The 20797-nt window shown below is 36.5% G+C and overlaps 1 protein-coding gene across 1 annotated transcript in view; it reads left to right on the forward strand.

Annotated features, from left to right (window-relative positions):
* Positions 1-20797, forward strand: part of LOC133620790 (KH domain-containing, RNA-binding, signal transduction-associated protein 3-like) — a 309759-nt gene that overhangs the window by 205025 nt on the left and 83937 nt on the right. The window contains exons 7-8 of the mRNA XM_072915615.1: positions 2276-2415; positions 5878-6055. Of these exons, the coding sequence (XP_072771716.1) occupies positions 2276-2415; positions 5878-6055 (318 nt within the window). The remainder of the gene's footprint in view (positions 1-2275; positions 2416-5877; positions 6056-20797) is intronic.

Below are 20797 nucleotides of genomic sequence, written 5' to 3' on the forward strand. Positions count from 1 at the left end.
CAATACTTTTGTCCAGTTTTAGTCCCAAGTGTCCCAATACTTTTGGCAAGTTGTAGTCCTAAGTGTCCCAATACTTTTGTCAAGTTGTAGTCCCAAGTGTCCCAATATTTTTGTCCAGTTTTCGGCCTAAGTGTCCCAATACTTTTGTCCAGTTTTCGGCCTAAGTGTCCCAATACTTTTGTCCGGTGGTAGTCATAAGTGTCCCAAGACTTTTGTCTAGTGTACCTACCTTGTCTGCATTGTGTGGGCACGTTGGTGCTTCCTGCTTTTAAGCAGCCATCTTAAAAAAACAGCAGCATCAGCGCAGCGGGTCTTTGAAGGGTCATACAATCAAAACCGGAGCAGGTATTAAAACGCTGTTCTGTTATTTTATACACAAGGGTTTAATCTCTCTCCTGTGTTAGTTTGAAGCCGAAACGACAAACGCGCTCAGAGGAGATAGTTTTTGAAGGAAGGTGACCGGTTTTTACAAAAAAAATTGTTTTGAAGGGGGAATAGCAAACTTCCTGTTGATTTTTGCTGGGGGTTGTCAATTTATGAAATGTAGGTCTAAGTGAGACCTACGGAGAGGTTTTTGTTTCATGTCTCTCCGACCTTCCCAGCGGGAGTTACAGGCAGTTTTGTCAGTTTTTTCATCCGAGGAGCAGTTTTTTGTGCGTTTCATTAAAAAATTGCGCTAGAGCACAATTTTGAGATTTGGGGTTAGGTTTTTTTTATTAGATCGCAATTTTTGCCAGTCCTGATGTGTGCGTTCAGTTCGGTGAGTTTTGAAGCATGTTAAGGGGGTCAAATTACAGCTCAAAGAGGCAAAAGTGACTGTTTTTAGTACTTTCTTGTCTTGAAGGGGGAATTGCCAACTTCCTGTTGATTTTAGCCCGAGGATATACAATTATGAAAACTAGGTTTTTAGTAATAATGCCACTGATTAGTGCTCGGGTAGCAGGTGAGCGGGTGAACACTAATCAGAGACAGGTGAACACAATGAGCAACCAAAACAAGCTCAGAGGTGCACAAACAGGAACTAAAGGAGTCCAAAACTAACAGAACATAACAAAACATGATCCGGACCACGGATCATGACAATCTTAACGCCTAAACCAAAAATAAACAAAAGGTGAGTGCCCCTAAGAAAAGGCATTGAAGCTTATGGATGGACAAAACTAAAACTGAACTGGCTACAAAGCAAACAAAAACAGAATGCTGGACGACAGCAAAGACTTACTGTGGAGCAAAGACGGCGTCCACAAAGTACATCCGGACATGACGATCAACAATGTCCACACAAAAAAAGATAGCAACAACTGAAATATTCTTGAGTGCTAAAACAAAGTAGGTGCGGGGAATATCGCTCAAAGGAAGACATGAAACTGCTACAGGAAAATACCAAGAAAACAGGAAAATACACTAAAATAAGAGCGCAAGACAAGAACTTGATTGATTGATTGAAACTTTTATTAGTAGATTGCACAGTGAAGTACATATTCCGTACAGTTGACCACTAAATGGTAACACCCCAATAAGTTTTTACACTTGTTTAAGTCGGGGTCCACTTAAATCGATTCACGGTAACTAAAACACTATGCACGGGAAAACAGGAAAAAAGTCCAAATAAGTCAGGGTGTGATGTGACAGGTGGTGACAGTACACCTACTTTGAGACAAGACCTATATTGATACAGTACATCTACTTTGAGACAAGACCTATATTGATACAGTACACCTACTTTGAGACAAGACCTATATTGATACAGTACACCTACTTTGAGACAAGACCTATATTGATACAGTACACCTACTTTGAGACAAGACCTATATTGATACAGTACACCTACTTTGAGACAAGACCTATATTGATACAGTACACCTACTTTGAGACAAGACCTATATTGATACAGTACACCTACTTTGAGACAAGACCTATATTGATACAGTACACCTACTTTGAGACAAGACCTATATTGATACAGTACACCTACTTTGAGACAAGACCTATATTGATACAGTACACCTACTTTGAGACAAGACCTATATTGATACAGTACACCTACTTTGAGACAAGACCTATATTGATTGGCTCAAAAAAGGTTGAACAACACTGGTGTATAGAAGCTGAGTGAGCTCTGCAGATCCAGTGTGTGCTGGAATGCAAGGTCATTAAGGATGCAAGGTCATTAAGGATGCAAGGTCATTAAGGATGCAAGGTCATTAAGGATGCAAGGTCATTAAGAGGATGTGGTGTGCAGGAGGAGGAACATACTTCATATTTGTGTGTGCAGGATTACAACGATGAGATCAGACAGGCGCAGCTGCAGGAGCTGACGTACCTGAACGGAGGCTCGGAGGACGCCAAGGTGCCGTCAGCGAGAGGAAAGTCGGCCCCCCGTGCAAGAGGGACCCCGGTCCCGGGACCCCCCAGGTAACCGCTCCCAAACATTGACGGTGTAAACACAGTTTGTACATTCTAACTCATAAATAAACGTCGGCCATCAATGGAGCAATGAGTCGCTTCATTCCGCCTGTGAAGCGCTCTAAAAACATCCATCACCTCCTTCAACTGTAACTAAATATGTAGTATCTAGTAACATTCATAATAACATGTCATATATACATGATGTAAGTATATATGTCATGTAGTAACATTCATAATAACATGTCATATATACATGATGTAAGTATATATGTAGTATCTAGTAACATTAATAATAACATGTAATATATACATGATGTAAGTATATATGTCATGTAGTAACATTCATAATAACATGTAATATATACATGATGTAAGTATATATGTCATGTAGTAACATTCATGATAACATGTAATATATACATGATGTAAATAAATATGTAGTATCTAGTAACATTCATAATAACATGTAATATATACATGATGTAAGTATATATGTCATGTAGTAATATTCATAATAACATGTAATATATACATGATGTAAATAAATATGTAGTATCTAGTAATATTCATAATAACATGTAATATATAATGATGTAAGTATATATGTCATGTAGTAACATTCTTAATAACATGTAATATATACATGATGTAAATAAATATGTAGTATCTAGTAACATTCATAATAACATGTAATATATACATGATGTAATTATATATGTCATGTAGTAACATTCATAATAACATGTAATATATACATGATGTAAGTATATATGTAGTATCTAGTAACATTCATAATAACATGTAATATATACATGATGTAAGTATATATGTCATGTAGTAACATTCATAATAACATGTGATATATACATGATGTAAGTATATATGTAGTATCTAGTAACATTCATAATAACATGTCATATATACATGATGTAAGTATATATGTCATGTAGTAACATTCATAATAACATGTAATATATACATGATGTAAGTATATATGTCATGTAGTAATATTCATAATAACATGTAATATATACATGATGTAAGTATATATGTCATGTAGTAACATTCATAATAACATGTAATATATACATGATGTAAGTATATATGTCATGTAGTAACATTCATAATAACATGTAATATATACATGATGTAGGTATATATGTCATGTAGTAACATTCATAATAACATGTAATATATACATGATGTAAGTATATATGTAGTATCTAGCAACATTCATAATAACATGTAATATATACATGATGTAAGTATATATGTCATGTAGTAACATTCATAATAACATGTCATATATACATGATGTAAGTATATATGTCATGTAGTAACATTCATAATAACATGTAATATATACATGATGTAAGTATATATGTAGTATCTAGTAACATTCATAATAACATGTAATATATACATGATGCAAGTATATATGTCATGTAGTAACATTCATAATAACATGTAATATATACATGATGTAAGTATATATGTCATGTAGTAACATTCATTATAACATGTAATATATATATATATCACCTCCTTCAACTGTAACTAAGTATGTAGTAGCTAGTAACATTCATAATAACATGTAATATATACATGATGTAAGTATATATGTCATGTAGTAACATTCATAATAACATGTAATATATACATGATGTAAGTATATATGTAGTATCTAGTAACATTCATAATAACATGTAATATATACATGATGTAAGTATATATGTCATGTAGAAACATTCATAATAACATGTAATATATACATGATGTAAATAAATATGTAGTATCTAGTAACATTCATAATAACATGTAATATATACATGATGTAAGTATATATGTCATGTAGTAACATTCATTATAACATGTAATATATATATATATCACCTCCTTCAACTGTAACTAAATATGTAGTATCTAGTAACATTCATAATAACATGTCATATATACATGATGTAAGTATATATGTCATGTAGTAACATTCATGATAACATGTAATATATACATGATGTAAATAAATATGTAGTATCTAGTAACATTCATAATAACATGTAATATATACATGATGTAAGTATATATGTCATGTAGTAACATTCATAATAACATGTAATATATACATGATGTAAGTATATATGTCATGTAGTAACATTCATTATAACATGTAATATATATATCACCTCCTTCAACTGTAACTAAATATGTAGTATCTAGTAACATTCATAATAACATGTCATATATACATGATGTAAGTATATATGTCATGTAGTAACATTCATAATAACATGTAATATATATATGATGTAAGTATATATGTCATGTAGTAACATTCATTATAACATGCAATGTATACATGATGTAAGTATATATTAATATATACACATAATGTATATGTAATATATATATATACATACATACATAATATATATGTATATGTATACATGTATATATATGTATATACACATATATATGTGTATATACATATATACACATTTATATATATACACATATATATACACGTTATACACATATATACACATATTTATACATATATATGTATATATATATATATATATATATATATATATATATATATATATATATATATATATATATATATATATATATATATATATGTGTGTGTGTGTATGAATGTGTATATATGTATATATGTGTGTATAATGTGTATATATGTGTATACAACATGAACCTTGAAAGAAGGTGGTCACACCAACATGAACCTAGAAGGAAGGTGGTCACACCAACATGAACCTAGAAGGAATGAGGTCACACCAACATGAACCTTGAAGGAAGGTGGTCACACCAACATGAACTTTGAGGGAAGGTGGTCACACCAACATTAACCTAGAAGGAAGGTGGTCACACCAACATGAACCTAGAAGGAAGGTGGTCACACCAACATGAACCTAGAAGGAAGGTGGTCACACCAACATGAACCTAGAAGGAATGAGGTCACACCAACATGAACCTTGAAGGAAGGTGGTCACACCAACATGAACTTTGAGGGAAGGTGGTCACACCAACATTAACCTAGAAGGAAGGTGGTCACACCAACATGAACCTAGAAGGAAGGTGGTCACACCAACATGAACCTAGAAGGAAGGTGGTCACACCAACATGAACCTAGAAGGAATGTGGTCAGACCAACATGAATTTTGAGGGAAGGTGGTCACACCAACATGAACCTAGAAGGAAGGTGGTCACACCAACATGAACCTAGAAGGAAGGTGGTCACACCAACATGAACTTTGAGGGAAGGTGGTCACACCAACATTAACCTAGAAGGAAGGTGGTCACACCAACATGAACCTAGAAGGAAGGTGGTCACACCAACATGAACTTTGAGGGAAGGTGGTCACACTAACATGAACCTAGAAAGAAGGTGTTCACACCAACATGAACTTTGAGGGAAGGTGGTCACACCAACATGTGTTTGTGTGTCAGGACCCGAGGAGGTGTGCCCCCCCTGCACGCCCCCGTGCCCAGAGGAGCGGCACCCAGAGCCCCGCCCAGCCGCACGCCGTCTGCCAGGGGGAGGGGGGTGCAGAGGGCCAGAGGAGCCCCCCCCAACGCTGCCTACCGAACACCTCCTCCCATAGTCCAGGACACCTATGATGACTATGTAAGTGATATCACCACTGCGGATACACAGTATCGTCCTCAGTTCACACATTTAGGTTATGAGTTGGAGTGTCAGGATATGATACTGATATCAGCCCGATATCAGGAGAAAAAAAGGATGGGATGATATCAGGTTGCATGTAAATAACATGTGCGATACAAGCAGTCCTGCAGCGTGTTTACTTGTGTGTGATATCATGTGTGATACCAGCTGTCCTGCAGCGTGTTTACCTGTGTGTGATATCATGTGCGATACAAGCAGTCCTGCAGAGTGGTTACTTGTGTGTGATATCATGTGCGATACAAGCAGTCCTGCAGAGTGGTTACTTGTGTGTGATATCATGTGTGATACAAGCAGTCATGCAGAGTGTTTACTTGTGTGTGATATCATGTGTGATACAAGCAGTCCTGCAGCGTGTTTACTTGTGTGTCATATGTGCGATACAAGCAGTCCTGCAGCGTGTTTACTTGTGTGTGATATTATGTGCGATACAAGCAGTCCTGCAGCGTGTTTACTTGTGTGTGATATTATGTGTGATACAAGCGGTCCTGCACCGTGTTTACTTGTGTGTGATATCATGTGTGATACAAGCAGTCCTGCAGCGTGTTTACTTGTGTGTCATATGTGCGATACAAGCAGTCCTGCAGCGTGTTTACTTGTGTGTGATATCATGTGCGATACAAGCAGTCCTGCAGTGTGTTTACTTGTGTGTGATATTATGTGTGATACAAGCAGTCATGCAGCGTGTTTACATGTGTGTGATATCATGTGCGATACAAGCAGTCCTGCAGCGTGTTTACTTGTGTGTAATATCATGTGTGATACAAGCAGTCTTGCAGCGTGTTTACTTGTGTGTGATATCATGTGTGATACAAGCAGTCCTGCAGCGTGTTTACTTGTGTGTGATATCATGTGTGATACAAGCAGTTGTGTGATATCATGTGCGATACAAGCAGTCCTGCAGTGTGTTTACATGTGTGTGATATCATGTGTGATACCAGCAGTCCTGCAGTGTGTTTACTTGTGTGTGATATCATGTGCGATACAAGCAGTCATGCAGTGTGTTTACTTGTGTGTGATATTATGTGTGATACAAGCAGTCCTGCAGCGTGTTTACTTGTGTGTGATATCATGTGTGATACCAGCAGTCTTGCAGAGTGATTACTTGTGTGTGATATCATGTGCGATACAAGCAGTCCTGCAGCGTGTTTACTTGTGTCATATGTGCGATACAAGCAGTCCTGCAGCGTGTTTACTTGTGTGTGACATCATGTGTGATACCAGCAGTCTTGCAGAGTGATTACTTGTGTGTGATATCATGTGCGATACAAGCAGTCCTGCAGAGTGTTTACTTGTGTGTGATATCATGTGTGATACAAGCAGTCCTGCAGCGTTTTTACTTGTGTGTGATATCATGTGTGATACCAGCAGTCCTGCAGTGTGTTTACTTGTGTGTGATATCATGCGCAATACAAGCAGTCCTGCAGTGTGTTTACTTGTGTGTGATATCATGTGTGATACAAGCAGTCCTGCAGTGTGTTTACTTGTGTGTGATATCATGTGCGATACAAGCAGTCCTGCAGTGTGTTTACTCGTGTGTGATACCAGCAGTCCTGCAGCGTGTTTACTTGTGTGATATCATGTACGATACAAGCAGTCATGAAGCGTGTTTACTTGTGTGTGATATCAGGTGTGATACAAGCAGTCCTGCAGCGTGTTTACTTGTGTGTGATATCATGTGTGATACCAGCAGTCCTGCAGCGTGTTTACTTGTGTGTCATGTGTGCGATACAAGCAGTCCTGCAGATTGTTTACTTGTGTGTGATATCATGTGCGATACAAGCAGTCCTGCAGTGTGTTTACATGTGTGTGATATCATGTGTGATACCAGCAGTCCTGCAGTGTGTTTACTTGTGTGTCATGTGTGCGATACAAGCAGTCCTGCAGATTGTTTACTTGTGTGTGATATCATGTGCGATACAAGCAGTCCTGCAGTGTGTTTACATGTGTGTGATATCATGTGTGATACCAGCAGTCCTGCAGTGTGTTTACTTGTGTGTCATGTGTGCGATACAAGCAGTCCTGCAGATTGTTTACTTGTGTGTGATATCATGTGCGATACAAGCAGTCCTGCAGTGTGTTTACATGTGTGTGATATCATGTGCGATACAAGCAGTCCTGCAGCGTGTTTACTTGTGTGTGATATCATGTGTGATACAAGCAGTCCTGCAACGTGTTCACTTGTGTGTGATATCATGTGTGATACACAGTATCATCGTCAGTCATTCTTTTGTCAACACATTTACTGTTCGATGCAAAACACCCACGTCCACTGTGGAGGACGCCAGCTCTCAGTAGGTTATGAGTTGCAGTGTTACGATACGATATTGATATCGGCCCAATATCAGGAGCAAAAAAATTTGGGGTGATATCGACTTGCATGTAAATATCATGTGTGATACAAGCAGTCCTGCAGCGTGATTACTTGTGTGTGATATCATGTGCGATACAAGCAGTCATGCAGTGTGTTTACTTGTGTGTGTAGTCTCCAAGGCAGAAACGTATTAGAAAGTATCAGGTAACAAACGTGTCCGCATCATTCAACTTCCTGCGTCTTGAGCTTATTTTCATGAATGATGGTGGCCATCAGGTAAGAAGTATATTCATACATGTATGAAGGAAGGCTCTTCTGTGCTGTGTTTTATGTATCGTAAACAACTGGAGTACGCCTGTTGGGCTACATCGTAGTTGTCTACATCTCTTCCTAGTATTCTTTTCTTCATGTGAGTATACTATAAATGTTCCAAATAATGGCTTTACTCAAGAGTCTCAGAGAATGTTTTTTCTTTTTTTAATTTGAATAACATGAGTTCAAAAAACATTGCCATTAAGTTATCTGTGGCTGTAGGCAACCTCCTGGTGTTTATGTTTTTTCCTTTAAAATGTTGCCACTCAGCTGTTATTGCTGTTCTTTAACCCTCTTCAACCTTTCCACCGTCAAATCATTCCTCTTAATCAGGACACAAAACTAGTTGTTTTTTTAAATGGAAAAATTCCTGGTTTTCCTGAAAGTCTAGAAATTCCATTAAAAATGTTACTACTTTAACATTTCTCACCCGATTTATGAAATTCCAACACCAACTCATTCACAACATTCACATTTTTTAGCTTTTTTTAAAAAAAATCCGAATTTTCCAGAAATTCCCAAATTTCCAGAAATTTCCAGAAATTCCCAAATTTCCAGAAATTTCCAGAAATTCCCAAATTTCCAGAAACTTCCAGAAATTCCCAAATTTCCAGAAATTCCCAAAATTCCATGAAATTCCCATTGAAAAGAATGGGACATTTTTAAAGTTCCACAACTCCCACATTTTTTTATCCGCTTAAAACCGTTCCAAGTCCAAAATATTCAGCCTGTTCAGGAATTATGTGCTCACCTTCAATAATTCTAAAAAAAAAAAAATATTCCCGGATTTCCTAGAATTCCCAGTTTTTAGGGACATTTTCCCCATTCAAAATGAATTATCCATTTTTCAAACTTCCACAATTCCCACATTTTTCAACCTATTCAAACCATTCCAACATCAACACATTCAACTCACCCTGGAAATCCAGACAACATTTTTTCCACGTTCAACAAATTTCCAGGAATTCCTTTTTTTTTTGCCTTATTTCCAACCTTTTTTAGTCCTTTCACATTTTTCAACCCACTTCAAGTGTTCCACTGTCAAAACATTCCTCTGAATCAGGACAAAAAAACAACAAAAGTTGGTTTAAGAACTTGAAAAATTCCCGGTTTTCCTGAAATTCTAGAAATTCCATAATACCATTTCTCAATTAAAAATTTTACTACTTTAACATTTCTCACCCGATTTATAAAACGCCAACACCAACTCATTCACAGCATTCACATTTTTTAGCTTTTTTTTTTTTTTTTTTTATCCAAAATTTCCAGAAATTCCCAAATTTCCCAAAATTCCAGAAATTCCCAAAATTCCATGAAATTCCCATTGAAAAGAATGGGACATTTTTAAAGTTCCACAACTCCCACATTTTTTATCCGCTTAAAACCGTTCCAAGTCCAAAATATTCAGCCTGTTCAGGAATTATGTGCTCACCTTCAATAATTCTAAAAAAAAAAAATTCCCGGATTTCCTAGAATTCCCAGTTTTTAGGGACATTTTCCCCATTTAAAATGAATTATCCATTTTTCAAACTTCCACAATTCCCACATTTTTCAACCTATTCAAACCATTCCAACATCAACACATTCAACTCACCCTGGAAATCCAGACAACAATTTTTCCACGTTCAACAAATTTCCAGGAATTCCTTTTTTTTTTGCCTTATTTCCAACCTTTTTTAGTCCTTTCACATTTTTCAACCCACTTCAAGTGTTCCACTGTCAAAACATTCCTCTGAATCAGGACAAAAAAACAACAAAAGTTGGTTTAAGAACTTGAAAAATTCCCGGTTTTCCTGAAATTCTAGAAATTCCATAATACCATTTCTCAATTAAAATTTTTACTACTTTAACATTTCTCACCCGATTTATAAAACGCCAACACCAACTCATTCACAGCATTCACATTTTTTAGCTTTTTTTTTTTTTTTTTATCCAAAATTTCCAGAAATTCCCAAATTTCCCAAAATTCCAGAAATTCCCAAAATTCCATGAAATTCCCATTGAAAAGAATGGGACATTTTTAAAGTTCCACAACTCCCACATTTTTTATCCGCTTAAAACCGTTCCAAGTCCAAAATATTCAGCCTGTTCAGGAATTATGTGCTCACCTTCAATAATTCTAAAAAAAAAAATTCCCGGATTTCCTAGAATTCCCAGTTTTTAGGGACATTTTCCCCATTTAAAATTAATTATCCATTTTTCAAACTTCCACAATTCCCACATTTTTCAACCTATTCAAACCATTCCAACATCAACACATTCAACTCACCCTGGAAATCCAGACAACAATTTTTCCACGTTCAACAAATTTCCAGGAATTCCTTTTTTTTGGCCTTATTTCCAACCTTTTTTAGTCCTTTCACATTTTTCAACCCACTTCAAGTGTTCCACTGTCAAAACATTCCTCTGAATCAGGACAAAAAACAACAAAAGTTGGTTTAAGAACTTGAAAAATTCCCGGTTTTCCTGAAATTCCATAATACCATTTATCAATGAAAAAAGTTCAACATTTCTTGACCAACTTAAATAATTCCAACACCAACCAATTCAGCTCATTCAGGACATTCATGCTATTAATCGTTTTTCAAAAAATCCCGCTTTTCCCCAAATTCCCAAATTTCCAGGAATTCTATTTTTTTTTCTAATCTTATTTCCAACATTTTTTAGTCCTTTCACATTTGTCAACCCACTTCAACTGTTCCACTGTCAAAACATTCCTCTGAATCAGGACAAAAAAAACCACAAAAGTTGGTTTAAGAACTTGAAAAATTCCCGGTTTTCCCGAAATGCCATAATACCATTCATCAATGAAAAAAGTTCAAAATTTCTTCACCAATTTAAACAATTCCAACACCAACCAATTCAGCTCATTCAGGACATTCATGCTATTAATCATTTTCAAAAAAATCCCGCTTTTCCCCGACTTCCCAAATTTCCAGGAATTAAATTTTTTTCTAACCTTATTTCCAACCTTTTTTAGTCCTTTCACATTTGTCAACCCACTTCAAGTGTTCCACTGTCAAAACATTCCTCTGAATCAGGACAAAAAACAACAAAAGTTGGTTTAAGAACTTGAAAAATTCCCGGTTTTCCTAAAATTCCATAAAACCATTCATCAATTAAAAAACTTCAATTTTTTTTGACCGATTTAAACAATTCCAACACCAACCAATTCAGCTCATTCAGGACATTCATGCTATTAATCATTTTCCAAAAAATCCCGCTTTTCCCCAAATTCCCAAATTTCCAGGAATTCTATTTTTTTTCTAACCTTATTTCCAACATTTTTCAGCCATTTGTCAACCCACTTCAACCGTTCCACTGTCAAAACATTCCTCTGAATCAGGACAAAAAAGTTGGTTTAAGAACTTGAAAAATTCCCGGTTTTCCCGAAATTCCATAATACCATTTATCAATGAAAAAAGTTCAACATTTCTTGACCAAATAAACAATTCCAACACCAACCAATTCAGCTCATTCAGGACATTCATGCTATTAATCATTTTCAAAAAAAATCCCACTTTTCCCCAAATTCCCAAATTTCCAGGAATTATATTTTTTTTCTAACCTTATTTCCAACCTTTTTTAGCCCTTTGCCATTTGTCAACCCACTTCAACCGTTCCACTGTCAAAACATTCCTCTGAATCAGGACAAAAAAAACACAAAAGTTGGTTTAAGAACTTGAAAAATTCCCGGTTTTCCCGAAATTCCATAATACCATTTATCAATGAAAAAAGTTCAACATTTCTTGACCAAATAAACAATTCCAACACCAACCAATTCAGCTCATTCAGGACATTCATGCTCCTAATCATTTTTTTTCCCAAATTCCCAAATTTCCAGGAAGTTCCCATTGAAATGAATGGGTGATTTTTCCAAGTTGCACAATTCCCACATTTTTCAACCTATTCAAACCATTCCACCTTCAACACATTCAATTCATCCTGGAAATTCCAACAACTATTTTTCCAAAAAACAACAAAAGTTGGTTTAAGAACTTGAAAAATTCCCGGTTTTCGAGAAATTCCATAATACCATTTATCAATTGAAAAAACGTCTACATTTCTTGACCAATTTAAACAATTCCAACACCAACCAATTCAGCTCATTCAGGACATTCATGCTCTTAATCGTTTTTCAAAAAATCCCGCTTTTCCCCAAATTTCCAGGAAGTTCCCATTGAAATGAATGGGACATTTTTCCAAGTTGCACAATTCCCACATTTTTCAATCTATTCAAACCATTCCACCTTCAACACATTCTACTCATCCTGGAAATTCAGACAACCATTTTTCCATGTTCAACAAATTTCAATGAATTCCTGTTTTTTTTTCTAACCTTATTTCCAACCTTTTTTAGTCCTTTCACATTTTTCAACCCACTTCAAGCGTTCCACTGTCAAAACATTCCTTTGAATCAGGACAAAAACCCCACAAAAGTTGGTTTAAGAACTTGAAAAATTCCCGGTTTTCCTAAAATTCCATAAAACTATTCATCAATTAAAAAAGTTCAAAATTTCTTGACCAATTTAAACAATTCCAACACCAACCAATTCAGCTCATTCAGGACATTCATGCTCTTAATCATTTTCCAAAAAAATCCCGCTTTTCCCCAAATTTCCAGGAAGTTCCCATTGAAATGAATGGGAAATTCTTCCAAGTTGCACAATTCCCACATTTTTCAAACCATTCCACCTTCAACACATTCAATTAATCCTGGAAATTCAGACAACCATTTTTCCACATTCGACAAATTTCCAGGAATTCCTTTTTTTTTTCTAGCCTTATTTCCAACCTTTTTTAGTTCTTCCACATTTTTCAACCCACTTCAAGTGTTCCACTGTCAAAACATTCCTTTGAATCGGGACAAAAAACAGCAAAAGTTGGTTTAAGAACTTGAAAAATTCCCGGTTTTCCCGAAATTCCATAATACCATTTATCAATTGAAAAAACTTCTAAATTTTTTGACCGATTTAAACAACTCCAACACCAACCAATTCAGCTCATTCAGGACATTCATGCTATTAATCATTTTCAAAAAATCCTATATTATTATATATATATATATAATGTATTTAATATATCTTCTAATTTCAAGAATAATCGAGAAAGCTGAAAAAGAATGCAGGTAATTGTAGCAAAATCAAAGCATGAGTGCAGGAAGGGGGCCAGTGGTAACTAAGCACATGTGACGAGGTTGCAATTGAAATGCGTGGAGGTGGTAGTGAGTGACTCCTGACCAGCTGTTAGCCATGGTTGTTGGTGTAAACTACATCCCTGCTGCTGCCAGGTGTGACTGCGGGGCCCGCTAAGGAAGAAAAAAAAGGCCAGCCGAGCATCTGGCGGATGATAAATGTAACAACATCACGGCGAATTAGAGGCGGGATGAGTGGCTCGGTGTTGCATCATGGTGTCAGGACACGCCTCCTCTGGCAGGTGCTGACAAGTCCTCTCATCAGCCAGATGACAAAGAGATGTTTGGCCCTCACGCTCGCTGCGTCCATCCGTCACCGCAACCGTCCTCTCGGTGATTTGTTCCTACTGACGGTGTGGTGTGACACGCTCACTTCCTCACTGCTCCTGTTTTACATCATCAGCATATGTTCGCTTGCTGCACGTTATCACATGACAGTCACTTCATTTGTTGGCGTACGGCACAAAGTATCAGCTTTTATCGACCCACACACTCGCCGTCTGCACAAGTACAGTATTTCACACAGCCGTATATAAGCCACACCCACTACATTTACATATTTTTCCATAAATTAGCAGCACCAGAATATAAGCCGCAGATATATACGTCGTGAAATGTGCTATTTACACAGAAATATTCTGTAAATGTTTATTGATACCTTAATTGTTTCCAAACGGTGTCTGTAACAAGGCAGTAAAACGGCTGATGAAACAAAACAGAAGTCATGGTCATGGACCCAATCAGCTAAACCAGTGGTCCCCAAACTACGGCCCGCCAACGTCCAAAATCTTTTTTAAATGCTTTAATTATTCTTTTTTTAATCTGTCATTTCTAGTCCATCCGTCAATCCATTTTCTACCGCTTGTTACTCTCGGCGTCTCTTAGCCACTCAGACAAATCATGATGTCTAAAAATGCATTTTCCCATCGATAACGTGACATCATCACGCTCGCACACGTTCAGTCCATTCGTGCACGAGTAAAAAATAAAATAAATGGCGAAATCGTTGGGGAAATGTAAAATAGATTCTGAGTGTAGAGTTTTTAAACATCAGTGGACATAGGACTTTTTTTTGGTCAGTGTAAGGAGAAGGCAGTTTGTCTAATCTGCAAATATATATATATACATATACACACATACATATATATATATATATATATATATATATATATATATATATATATATATATATATATATATATATATATATATATATATATGTATATATATATATATATATGTATATATATATATATACACACACATGCACATATATTCATATATATATATATATATATATATATATAGTATATACATACATACATACATACATATACATATATATATATATATATATATATATATATATATATATATATATATATATATATATATATATATATATATATATCCATCCATCCATCCATTTTCTACCGCGTATTCCCTTCGGGGTCGCGGGGGGCGCTGGAGCCTATCTCAGCTACAATCAGGCGGAAGGCGGGGTACACCCTGGACAAGTCGCCACCTCATCGCAGGGCTAACACAGATAGACAGACAACATTCACACTCACATTCACACACTAGGGACCATTTAGTGTTGCCAATCAACCTATCCCATATATATATATATATATATATATATATATATATATATATATATATATGTGTCTTAATAAGGTTATCCAAAAAATAGTGCTCGATACCGTAGTAGAGCGCAATATATGTATGTGTGGGGAAAAAATCACAAGACTATTTCATCTCTACAGGCCTGTTTCATGAGGGGGTTCCCCCTCAATCATCAGGAGATGAAAATCTCCTGATGATTGAGGGAACCCCCTCATGAAACAGGCCTGTAGAGATGAAATAGTCTTGTGATTTTTTTCCCACACATACATATATTTATATATATATATACATATATATATATATATATATATATATACATACATACAAATACACAAATATATATATATAATTTGTGTATGTATATACTGTATATATATATACACACATACATATGTATATATGTATATATATATATATATATACATACATACATATATACTTACACATATACATATATATATATATATATATATATATATATATATATATGCGTGTCTATATATATATGTATGTGTATATATGTATTTATATATGTGTATATATATATATATATATATATATATATATATATATATATATATATATATATATATATATATATATATATAAGGTTATCCAAAAAATAGTGCTCGATACCGTAGTAGAGCGCAATATATGTATGTGTGGGAAAAAAATCACAAGACTACTTCATCTCTACAGGCCTGTTTCATGAGGGGTTCCCTCAATCATCAGGAGATTTTCTAGATCTCCTGATGATTGAGGGAACCCCTCATGGAACAGGCCTGTAGAGAAGAAGTAGTCTTGTGATTTTTTTCCCCACACATACATATATATATATATATATATATATATATATATATATATATATATATATATATATATTAGGGCTGCAACTAACGATTAATTTGATGATCGATTAGTCTGTCGATTATTACTTCGATTAATCGATTAATAATCGGAAAAAAGAGACAAACTAAATTTCTATCCTTTCCAGTATTTTATTGGAAAAAAAAACAGCATACTGGCACCATACTTATTTTTATTATTGTTTCTCAGCTGTTTGTACATGTTGCAGTTTATGAATAAAGGTTTGTAAAAAAAAATTAAAAAATGTGCATAGCATAGATCCAACGAATCGATGACTAAATTAATCGCCACTATTTTAATAATCGATTTTAATCGATTTAATCGATTAGTTGTTGCAGCCCTAATATACATATACAAACGTTTTTTTTTTGTTTGTTTTGTTTTTTATTTATTTATTTATTTATTTATTTAGATTTATTTATAGTCCGGCCCCTGGCCAAATTTTTTTAACCCAATACCATTTCTCATTTAAAAAACTGTTACTACTTCAACATTTCTTGACCGATTTAAACAATTCCAACACCAAACAATTCAGCTCGTTCAGGACATTCATGCTCTTAAACATTTTTCAAAAAAAATCCCGCTTTTCCCCAAATTTCCAGGAAGTTCCCATTGAAAATGAATGGGACATTTTTCCAAGTTGCACAATTCCCACATTTTTCAACCTATTCAAACCATTCCAACATCAACACATTCCACTCATCCTGGACATTCAAACTAACACTTTTCAGCCCAAATTCCGGTTTTCCTGGAAATTCAAACTCTCCAACATTCAAACTATTCTTCAGAGGTGGGACCAAGTCATTGTTTTGCAAGTCACAAGTAAGTCTCAAGTCTTTGCCCTCAAGTCCGAGTCAAGTCCCGAGTCAAGACAGGCAAGCCCCGAGTCAAGTCCAAAGTCAAGACTGGAAAGTCTCAAGTCAAGTCCTAAGTCCTGCATTTTGAGTTTCGAGTCCTTTCAAGTCCTTTTAACCACAGACTAATATATTAACACAGATTGTGTATGCTTTTCAAACGCTGTATTTATTTATTAAAACAAGTGCATTTTAAATTGCAGGAAAGAAAATTGTGCTGACATTGCACTTTATAATAGCACTATTAACCAGTCATTTTAAACATTAACTCATTCCTTTACAGAACAAACACATTGAAAAATAAAGTGCAAATGTACTTATTTGTACAAAAGTGTTAACATTGAAAAAACATGACATATACGTGAACATAACAAAAAAGTTGTACTTTTTATATGTCAGGGCCCTATGCTGCATTGCATTTGCAAAAGACCAAATTAGCCAAGAGTCTGTCAGTCATTTGTGCACGATGGGGGCGTAGTATGATGCCACCATGGCTGAAAACTCGCTCCACTGGAGCACTGGAGGCAGGCACTGCCAAGACTCTCATGGCCACTCGGAACAGTGAAGGAAGAGTCTTCATGTTCAATGCCCAGAACAAAAGGGGGGAGAGAGTTGTTTTGGGTTGGTGCACTACTTGTAAGTGTATCTCGTGTTTTTTATGTTGATTTAATTAAAAAAAGAAAAAGAAAAAAAAATTATTTCTTGTGCGGCCCGATACCAATCGATCCACGGACCAGTACCGGGCCGCGGCCCGGTGGTTGGGGACCACTGAGGTAAACAACCAACAATATGTCAGAAAGCTAGCTAAAACGGTACACATATTCATAATATAGTATACATTTTAACTGACCTTTATTTGACTATTTTTGTCTTTTTTTAGGTGGCTAAAATACGCGGTGCTGCTGACCGCCGTCTAACGTTACGTGTGATATATTGACTAACGTAACCCTGCTTAAAAAAAATCACTGAACAAAAAGTATGAATAAGGTAGTGAACTGCAACAGATTCCCGTGTTTGCAATAACGTTATAACGTTAGCAGTGAGTTTACAGCCTCACTGATTTAACTACACAGCAAATAAAAGTCACGTTACTTAGCCAATAAACGTTATCTTACATTCAAAACTTACCGTTCTTTGTGCAACTTCAAATGCCGGACGAAGTTGGAAGTTGTTGCCTCTCCATCAGTCATTTTGGAACCGCATGTGTTGCATACTGCAAACCGTTTTGTGTTGACCACCTCGTCATTTTTATACCCAAACAAAATTATTTTAGGCATCATTTTTTGTTCACTGGCGTGTGGTTTGGACATGTCTTCTTCGTTGGTTGTCCTGCAATTTGATTGGATGAATGCTGTGTGATGAAAACAAAGTAGATGTAATTTGATTGGCTGTTGTACTGAGAGCACACCAGCTGACACACGCAACGCTGATAGACAAGTACACAATGAAAAATACGGAGCGCTCCCGAATAACTTTTTCATCTTTGGGTTTTGGGGGAAAGTAGCAAGTCATGTCAAGTCATGTCAATTCAAAAGGCTCAAGTCCAAGTGAAGTCACAAGTCATTGATGTTAAAGTCGAAGTCGAGTTGCAAGTCTTTTTACATTTTGTCAAGTCGAGTCTAAAGTCATCAAATTCATGCCTCGAGTCTGACTCGAGTCCAAGTCATGTGACTCGAGTCCACACCTCTGCTATTCTTCCATTCACACTACATTCTGTCAGCATTGGAGCGTTCACACCTCATCTAGTACTGTATCATCTCTTTCTATCACCTTCATCTTTAAAAGAGAATGACTATTTATGGATGATGCAGTGTAGTTAATCAAGCACAAGTTACATTTGTGGCCTAGTGGTTAGAGTGTCCGCCCTGAGAAGGGTAGGTTGTGAGTTCAAACCCCGGCCGAGTCATACCAAAGACTATAAAAATGGGAGCCATTACCTCCCTGCTTGGCACTCAGCATCAAGGCTTGGAATTGGGGGTTAAATCACCAAAAATGATTCCCGGGCGCGGCCACCGCTGCTGCCCACTGCTCCCCTCGCCTCCCAGGGAGTGATCAAGGGTGATGGGTCAAATGCAGAGGACAAATTTCACCACACCTATTGGTACTTGAAGTTGAATTGAGGTAATGGTGTGTTCCTGTGCACGGATGTTGCATTCATGTCTTTCTGATGTTGACTTCATTTTAATAGCAATTTTCACTCACTCACACGTGCAACAAGACAAAAGTCTCCCAGGCCAGATAGTGCATGTTCAGTCTTGTTGAGGCCAAGCCGTGTTAATTGCTTCCTGTTTGTCCAGGGATTCTTTTGTCTGCTTTTCTTCCGAGCTCCTTAATCATATTATTGCTCTCCTGGGATGGATTTATGGGCTAAATGTCTCACTTGATTAGAAGTCCTCTGCATTGCTTTCCCACCACAGCAGCAAGAAGGTCATCCGCTGGTCGGCGTTTCATTTTGATGTCAAATGCCTCCCGGGCCAGACGGGCATGGACTATGATGTCATCGTTGGGCTCCTGGATTTAGTGTGGCCTGGAGGACGAGGATAGACTCCATATTACATTTCATCTTTCAGATATCTGCAGGGTTATTCATTCAGGAATGCCTGAGATCCTCTAACAAGGACAATGTCTGAGTAAATGTCAATTACATGACACTTAGATGGGATTTTTAAGTCAAAGAACCAAGACATGTTGAGACAGGAACACTTCTCCTAAAGAATGTTAGACTTCCTCCAACATGGCCTCAAATGTAATATTTCATGTTGAAGTAATGTCACAGTTATCAGATAGCAACATGTTGCACGACCAGTGTTGGGACTAACGCGTTACTGTAACGCCGTTAGTTTCGGCGGTAACTAGTAATCTAACGCGTTATTTTTTTATATTTAGTAACTCAGTTACCGTTACTACATGATGCGTTACTGCGTTATTTTACGTTACTTTTTATGTAGTATAAAGTGTGTTTTATTGGAGGGCTGCTGTGTCATCGTTCTGATTCTTCTTGTGTCACAAGCCGGAGAAGAGAGAGAGACATGCGCTCTGTGTGTGAGTGTGAGTGTGAGTGTGTGTGCGTGTGAGTGTGGGGAGGGGGGGGCGTGTCTGATCATGGCGGAGCCAGAATTCGAGTTTGCTAACATGGAGATATTTTCACTACTTTTCTTTTGTCGAGCACAAAGAAAAGAACATTTTAGTTAAATGTAAATTGTGCTTTGGATCAAAGATGCCATCTACTGCCCAAAACAGCAATTCAAATCTGCTGAAACAAGCTACATAGCAACATGCTTCCACGAAGCTAGTAAAGAGAGACAGAGACTCTGATGCCACTTCACCTCCACTGAAGGTACACACACTCTGTCAATCAACGTTCCCTCTAATTGTTCATGTGTGAGCAAACGCAAAAAGTCCCTGAGCATTGAGTGGAGTCCATGTGAGCAACATCACACGTGCACACTGTGGCTACACCAGCAGCACACCTGGCCCAAACCTCACTAAATAACAACTTACATCTCCATCCATCC

The sequence above is a fragment of the Nerophis lumbriciformis genome, linkage group LG21, assembly GCF_033978685.3.
Source record: "Nerophis lumbriciformis linkage group LG21, RoL_Nlum_v2.1, whole genome shotgun sequence".
NCBI classification, from domain to species: domain Eukaryota; kingdom Metazoa; phylum Chordata; class Actinopteri; order Syngnathiformes; family Syngnathidae; genus Nerophis; species Nerophis lumbriciformis.